At 34.0% G+C, this 8264-nt stretch overlaps 1 protein-coding gene across 1 annotated transcript in view; it reads left to right on the forward strand.

The window, feature by feature from the left end:
- Window positions 1-7202, forward strand: part of LOC117110146 (IQ domain-containing protein E-like) — a 23679-nt gene extending 16477 nt beyond the window's left edge. Inside the window, exons 15-18 of the mRNA XM_033252756.1 lie at window positions 1158-1372; window positions 1681-1769; window positions 2666-2746; window positions 3881-7202. Of these exons, the coding sequence (XP_033108647.1) occupies window positions 1158-1372; window positions 1681-1769; window positions 2666-2746; window positions 3881-4005 (510 nt within the window). The 3' untranslated portion in view covers window positions 4006-7202. The remainder of the gene's footprint in view (window positions 1-1157; window positions 1373-1680; window positions 1770-2665; window positions 2747-3880) is intronic.
- Window positions 7203-8264: the final 1062 nt, after the last annotated feature.

The raw sequence follows: 8264 nt of genomic DNA on the forward strand, positions 1-8264 counted from the left end.
CAGCTCACTAGTACTAGTAGTAGTATTGTTTTGCTGTTTAATGTCAATTTGCAACATGGCTCATGGTGTTTTTTTTTTTAGATGCATTTAAAGCACTGCAGATTATTGCATAAATAAATGATATACCTACCTTAAGGCTATGATTCTAACACACAGAAAGTGGTTTCTTGTGATCATGATTTTAGCAATGCTGACAAGATGGAATGAATGAGGGTATTGTTGATTCCTTCCAAAGATGGAATCTAATGCATTTGCTTGCAGGGTGTTTGGGGTGGGGGGGCTGTATATATTGTGAGTACTGTAGGTATTAACTAGAGAGTGGAGTTTAAAAGGTTGCTGGGTAATATATTTGCCTTCCAATCCCAGATTCAATTAAAACCAAAAACTGCTTCACTCTTTAAACCTCATAATGAGACATCCTATTAAATATAAGCATCTTTGTGTCACTTTTTGGCACATCCTTTGCTCTCTCCTAAAGTTGAGTAAAGAGAGTTGTTATGTATCCATTGTGGTAATACAAGCATATTTAAATAAAATATTATTTCTTTACTTTAATAATAGTGCAATTTTTACAGTGAAGGTTAAATTCATTAGTAGATGTAATTACCATACAAGATGATGGATAAATTTATGTTTTCTTTTTTTTTTACTTACACAGAAAGAAGAAGAGGAATTGGATGCTGTAAGTTGACTAATAATATGGCTTACCTATACCTCATTTGTATACACGCAGGGGTGGATTCAAGGGAGGGATGGGTGGCAACTGGACTGATTCTTAAATCTTTAAATAACAGGGGGAAGGGAGAAAAGTTCAAGTTTAAGTCAGTCCTACCAGGCTACCATCTAAATGCCAGAGAGATGAATATGATGATTAATATTTACTAAATGTATAAAAATATAATTATATATATCTGCAGTGTTAACTTTAATGGTTTCTACTGCATAAATTATTGATATGAACTAATAATAGAAATAACAATAATAATGATTAATCAATCTATCAACAAGGATATGTGCCAATGTGGACACATTGGGGTTTATTTTTTTCTTACTTATTGTTAAACCTACTATGGTTTACAGAAACAAAACCACAGTTAATTTTGCAAGATAATCTTTATATTTCCAAGCATAACTGCCACTCTTTCTTTTCCCATCAGGCAACTGTGACAATACAGTCTGCTTTTAGAGGACACGAAAATCGTAAGCATCATCTACAGCAGATGAACCGTTACACGCCAAGTCCAGTGAATAAATATAAAGACAGCAACAGTGATGAGGAGGAGAGCGATATGGAGGATGTTGCCACGACGATACAGTCAGCAGCAAGAGGGCATTGGGGAAGACAGAAGCAACTCAACAGCTACAGTACTAGGTGGACTACCATTCATTTTGTACTATTTGCATTCAATTTTTCTTATAATAAGAACAATATCAAATTGTCACATAACCCCTAGCAAAATGCTAGATGTACAATGGACATTTTCGCTAGATGTAAAATGGACATCCTTTGGATATTGTTATGTGCGTTTGTGGAAAACGTGTGCTTGTTAGACATGCACATATTCTTTGCCCTTTTCTGATTGGTCAGTTGTTAAATTTGATTGAAACTCCAGAATGGTACAGTACTGTACATGATTTTTTAAACTGTTTCTCATTTGTCACTTTGCTATAATTTCCTAGAAACTCAGAGATATCTGATGCAGAATCTGTTTCGTCAAAACGATCAGTAAGAAGTAATAAAAGTAATTCCAGCAAGAAGCAAGTTAAATGTAAGTGCAACCATTTATCCAATTTCTTGTATTTTTTTATTTGTCTTAGTTATTCCAAGTCTATTATATTAATATTTAAATGAATTTTATTTCAATTTTTGTATTTATTTATTTTAACCTTTTCAGCAAAAACCAACAGAGGCATTTAATGTTTAAGGCCCTGAAATTACATTGCGGTCGAAAAATGGAGGACCAACCCTCTTAAAAATATGTGGGAAACATACCAACCCCCCCCCCCCTTCAATTATCCACATTCATATTAAGTTAACTGTACCAAGGTTCCCAAGTTCCAGGTGGTCCAAAGTTCCAGGTGGTCCCAAGTTCTTGGTGGTCCAAAGTTCCAGGTGGTCCAAAGTTCCAGGTGGTCTGGTTGAATGGGCTTTTAACACAAATAATTTTATTTTGCTCTGCATTGTGATACACATCGGCACTGACTTCCATGACACAATTGATAATAAAATAAAATAGTAAAATCATGCAAAAATTATGAATTTGTAGATGGTTATTGTTTGGGAGATTCTTGCTTGCCAGCGGGAGTTTGGGAGACAGGGATCTCCCACACGTTGCGAGGGACTTGTGCTGTATTCTCACGATGTCTCAAATTCTGGAAATGCATGATAAGCACGTTGATTTCCATTGTCATGTTGTTGCTTTTTAATATTTGAAAGCACTTGATCAATTTGATTTGCACGCTTCAGTTGGTAAGGTGTATTTAAGGTCCCTGCATTTCATCATGAATTAGTTGTTAGCCGAAGTATGTTTTTCAATCTAATTTTCATGCTTCATTCAGTAATGAATGTTAAATATTTCATTCAGTAATGTTATACATTTCATTCAGTAATGTTATACATTTCATTCAGTAATGATATACATTTCATTTTAAACCTTTTTAATAGCAAAGAAACAAATTGCTCGTGAATATCTGGAAGATTCTGACGAGAGTGATGTCTTGGTGACAAGCAAGAATACAAACAATGGTATGTTACCAGTATTTTATGCACTTAATTTCATTGTGTAGACTACAAACCATGGTATGTTACCAGTATTTTATGCACTTAATTTCATTAGGTAGACTATACAAACAATTGTATTTTACCATAATTTCTGCACTTAATTTCATTAGTTAGACTACAAACAGTGGTATGTTACCAGTATTTTATGCACTTAATTTCATTAGGGAAACAATTCACAAACCAAGGATCTCCAAAAAGCAATCAACTTTCAACTACTGTATTAAAATGAACTAATACATTTCAACATCTATTTGACAGTTTGTAGTTTAGCATTTTTTGCTGTCAAAATTTTTTCTCATTTCTGAAGACGACCCAATGAAGTTGAATAATGGCCTCCCTCTCAATATTCGGATTAAAGTTCATTATGGCGCCCATCACACCGCCTCAAACGCCATGCGGAGTGGCTGCAAAACCACCTATAATAAAGTAAAGTTTTTTCAACTGGATTAATAATCTGTAGGCAAAATACCTGAAGAAATACTGCATTGGCTGATTAATTGGGGTGTACTTTGTCACTGCTCAAGTGTTTCATGATTTAAATTCAAAATTTCACAAATATTTTAATGTGTAGTTTTATAGATATTGACATTTCAATTTTATAATTACAGAGTGAAAATTGATGTACAGTATTTATTGATAATAATAATAATATTGTAGATTTGTATAGCACCAGTATCCATCAAACAAGGTGCACATGGCACTTGATATGTGGACTAGTAGCTCTATCAATGACTTTATTAGTGCACATAAGCCATTGAGCACACTGGGCTTAAAGTTATAGTTCTTATAGTACACTGGGCCTACAGTTTATAGGCTTATCCGTGACGAGTTGTGCTACCACCAGAACCAGCGCCAATATTGTGGGTGTAGGTTGCGGCACCCCTGCCTTAACTGCTCGGCAAATCGACTCGACGTATATAATATAAAATCAGAAGTGAAAACATGGACCAACCACAATGAACAATTGGTGACTAACATTTTGATAGTGGCTCTCTAAAAAAATTGATTAAAATCATGTCATATCTCAATGTTTGTTTTTTTTTTTTATTGTAGGCAATTAATTTTAATTAATGAAAACCAATTTATCTCTTATTTAAGGAAAAACGTCAAAAAAATCAGTCAGAAAAGAAAATCCATATGGTCTACTTGATAGTGACAATGAGAGTGACGATGAATTGGTTACAGCTCCACTTAGACGGCGATCTTATCAATTCGGTAGATGAATTCAACCTCTCTCCCACTAAGTCAGTAGTACTCCGAGTGCAACATTTTAGTGTTGCAGCATCAAAACACACAGTTAGAGGAGTCTGTATTATCGTTTTCAACCAGAAAAATTAGTGTTGGTAATAGAAGTCACATGCTTTAAGGCTTAGTAATTTGTTTAGAAAACTGTATACTGTGTAATTACCTGTAGTTAAAGTAAACAGATGATGTGGGGTATTAGCAGAAGTGGCGCCAGCAGGGGGGTTTGGGAGGGGTGGAAAGGCCCTGCCGGGGAAAAAATCACCATCCGTCGGAGAGAAAAAAAATGTATATATATTTTCTACATTATTACCCATAGTGTAAAGTATTTTTATTTTCGCAGAGGATACCTCCAAAACCAGCTCAAATTTACGCGGAAAACCACTAGGAAAATAGGTGCGCAGAGTCGCAATAATTTATTTGGTCAAAGTCTAATTTTCAACAAAATAGGAATTTGGCCATTATTTTCCGAAATGTGTGGATGGATTTCTAGGCCAAATGTTTGCTTGCAGGATATATATTCCCCGCACAGGCTTTACTATAGAGTCTGGCACAATAGTAGACTCTAAAATTGATTAAGCCTTTGAAACCCCAAAGTTGTCATATTTCTCGAGGGCTTTGCCCCCTGGACTACTTTAGGAAGATTTTGAGAGACAGTTGACTACGCCCAATTCACTTTCGCTAGGCACATCGTGATGTCTGTCAGAGACATCGGACCCCTGTCACACAAATCCTGTCGCTATCCCTAGGTATTAGGTGTAAAAAAAGTACTTTTGGTGTGTTTCTCCAGTTGTCGACATTGTTTATTTCGGATGGGGAAATACCATGACACTACTTCTTTTGATTACATTTCTGTTATTTTTTTCTTTCAAAAGCAAAACAGAAGAAAAATTTAAAACTGGTAGACATGTTGGGAATATAAAATCATTTTCAAATTGCTTGTTTTGGTGGTCATACAGTAGTTTTATAGCTTAAAATCTGAAAGAACAGTGTTCATACTTTCTGTAGTTTTATAGCTTAAAATCATAGCTATACAGTGTCTGTACCTTCTTTTACCACAGTTTTATAGCTTACAATCTGAGGGATTTGAGCATTTGGCCTATACAAAATTACCTACTGTAAAACTATCAGTAGTTTTTAGAGGTCTTACTTTTTGTCTTAATTTTGCTCAAAAAAGGAAGTTGTAGTATTCATTTACAAAATGTATTTTTTGGTTTTTTTAATCTTCATTTTTGTTATGTACAGTTATCAATCATACACATAAGTAATATCTGCTTATGGATGTTAAGTAAAGTTAGTTGAATCAAGTTTGTATACATGTACATGCTATATTTTCATTAGTCTTTAAAAGTGTGTGAAGTACATAATAAAATGGGTTTGTAAATATTATAGAATAAGGTCATTGAACTAGACAATGCCAAAAATAATGTGCTGTACAGTACTTATTGTGGTTGAAATATACATTTTTTCTATATATTGTGATGCCATGAGAACTAGAGAGAAACTGATAGCTTTTAGGATGAATGTCATTATTGTATTGAATTATGTGAATATAGATGGAGTGAAATTGCAGCTTACCTTTCAATGCCATGCTTAATTTTCTGTCAATATTACGTCAGATAAATCAACTCCACTCCTCAACACTCAATATAGTGAGATTAAGTTTATGTAGAGCATATTTTCTGTGTGCTTGTCTTTTGAAAGGGAATGGCACCTATGGATATGTGGGTGAATTTGGAAAAGAAAGTCATGGACACTTAAAACCTACATAATTTAATTTATTCATTAGGCATAGACTTAATTCTGTCATAATTGACAACATTTTGACGCTATGAAAATGATGATAAAACAATGTTAATTTAAACATAACCAGTATTTTCATATGAACCATCATAATGTACAAATCAGCCTCAAGGTGAAAAGTTCTGTCACAATTTGGCGATTTTTTTACCCTGCCTTTTTCTGATTGTTTTGTGTTCCATATACTATCTCTGCTTAAAAATGCCACTCAAAACTTACTTTTAAGGCTATTAAATAAAATTTGTAAGCATAAATAATTTTTGGTCTTGGTTTATATTTTAAGCAATTTTGATAGTTTTAATATGTATACAAGCAACAAATTTCCGTAAAAAGATGCAATAAAGTGAGTCTGAGTCTCGGTATAATTAGTGTCGGGAGGTAGTTGTATTATCCAACACTTTCGGGAATTAGAATTTGCTACTTCACAAATCACGTTCTATTTATCACTGCACAATGGCGTAACTACCGCAGGTTCAGGCGGTTCATTGAACCAGAGCCCCTGGTCTCCAGGGGCCCCAATCTTTAAGCGCCTGCCCCCTTATATAAATTTAATAAAGCAGTGCATATTTAAACAGTGATAGTATTTATCTTTATATGTACTCTTGAACCAAGGCCCCTCAGAACCTATTACATCACTGCCTCCTCATACTGTACCTTCAAAAAGTACTTCAGGAAGTTAAAATCTCAATCTCATCAGAGCTATTTTTGAAAGATTGTGAAATTTAGGCTTTATATTACTGTATTCATTTTTGAAATGGTTTTTTCTTTTGGATTGAACTTTCATGTATTATGTACAGTTGACAACCTTACACATGAAGTAATAAGTAATTTTTCTTAGATATTAGGAAATTTAGTTTGTATCACATGTACAAAACTATATTAGTCTGTAAAAGTGTGTGAAAAACACCAATAAGGCCAAAAAATAATATGTTGTGTTGCCCTCCGCGACCGACCGAAATTTTCCAAAAAAATCGGATCGGCATTTTTTTTTTCTTGTTTTTGTTTTTGAAATGTTTTTGAAGTACAAATTCGAGAAACACCGCAGTCAAAATTAACATTTAGAACATCGGACCATAGGCCTAGATGCATGCGTAAAATCGGTAAAATAGAAGCATAATTTACAGAACCGAGCGCGAGGACGATATATATCACAAATCGGATCTCTCGTGCTGAGCTGTCAAATTACGATACACATTATTATTTTACGTTACGAAGCCAAATAATACTTTCTTTAAACTGATTTATTTTTGTTTGATTTATTTCAATATACACTTGATTATTATAATAATTCCATCTAAGGGCAACACAACAATTTTTTTTAGTCTAGTTTGTAGGCCTACTTATATTGATGGTAATTAAACTAGACAGTGCAAACAAATTATGTGTTTATAAATATTTACTACTGTACTAATAATAATATTGTGATGAGAGAACTCAGTGTGGCACTTGGTTGCATATTCGCCATTTTAATTAAAACAATAGACATTTCCGGAGTGTTAAGCGAACTTAAAATCTGACCAATCAGAAACACACGTTGTCCTACTAGGGTAGATGTAAAGTGGTCCTGTAAACGCATGTTGTTTGTTTTCTACACTATCGTTTTGGGGATCTTAGCAACAATGTGCAAGGGACTAGCTTAGCGCGAAGGTCCATTATGTAGAGGTGGAGTGGGGTTGTAGCTCGGTGGTTGGTTGCCTCCACTCCACTCCCAATTCATATCAATAATTTTCATCTCACAATTAAAACAACTTCACTCCCTGTAACGCTCTAATTAATCAGATTAAAATAAAGCTAATATAAAACAAGAATACCAATGCGGCAAATTGGAAGCTCTGTACATGCAAAAAGTACGGCACTTACTGTTTTTTTTTTTTTTTTTTTTTTTTTTTTTTTTTGTGTTGTTTTTTTTTTTTTTTTGGCATAGTCGTTTCTGGATTAATGACTGGATCTATATGTTAATCCCAGGGCATGAGATACCCCTATTTTTGGAAATTTAGTAGCGAAGAGGGTTCCTTTAATAATTTAATTTAAGGAAGTATAAAGTGTTTTAATTAATATACTTCAATTGAGACTTTCACGTATTTGTTTAATGAATGCAATATTTTAATGAAGTTGTTTAAAGCCTAGTTTTAAGCTTATAAAAGATAAATCGGATCTTTTTTCTTGGACGATCTTTTTGACCCCGCCATTTTCAAGATGTTTCGTATTCCATGACACTTACAGATCACAAGAGTCCTCTGCAGGGTGATAAATGCCAATTAAAGCCTAGTTTTAAGCTTAAAAAAAGATAAATCGGATGATACTCAATTAGGCCCATGTGGCGGAATCTGGGAAAAACGGCCAGGTTAAAAATTAGCCAATGTTGGTAAAAACCATGAGCTATAGCTCATACTTTTTTTTTGACGATTTTTTTGACCCCGCCATTTTCCAGTTGTTTCGT

This window comes from Anneissia japonica, unplaced genomic scaffold (assembly GCF_011630105.1).
Source record: "Anneissia japonica isolate Jap-2015-1 unplaced genomic scaffold, ASM1163010v1 scaffold288226_len153066_cov224, whole genome shotgun sequence".
In the NCBI taxonomy this organism is placed as follows: domain Eukaryota; kingdom Metazoa; phylum Echinodermata; class Crinoidea; order Comatulida; family Comatulidae; genus Anneissia; species Anneissia japonica.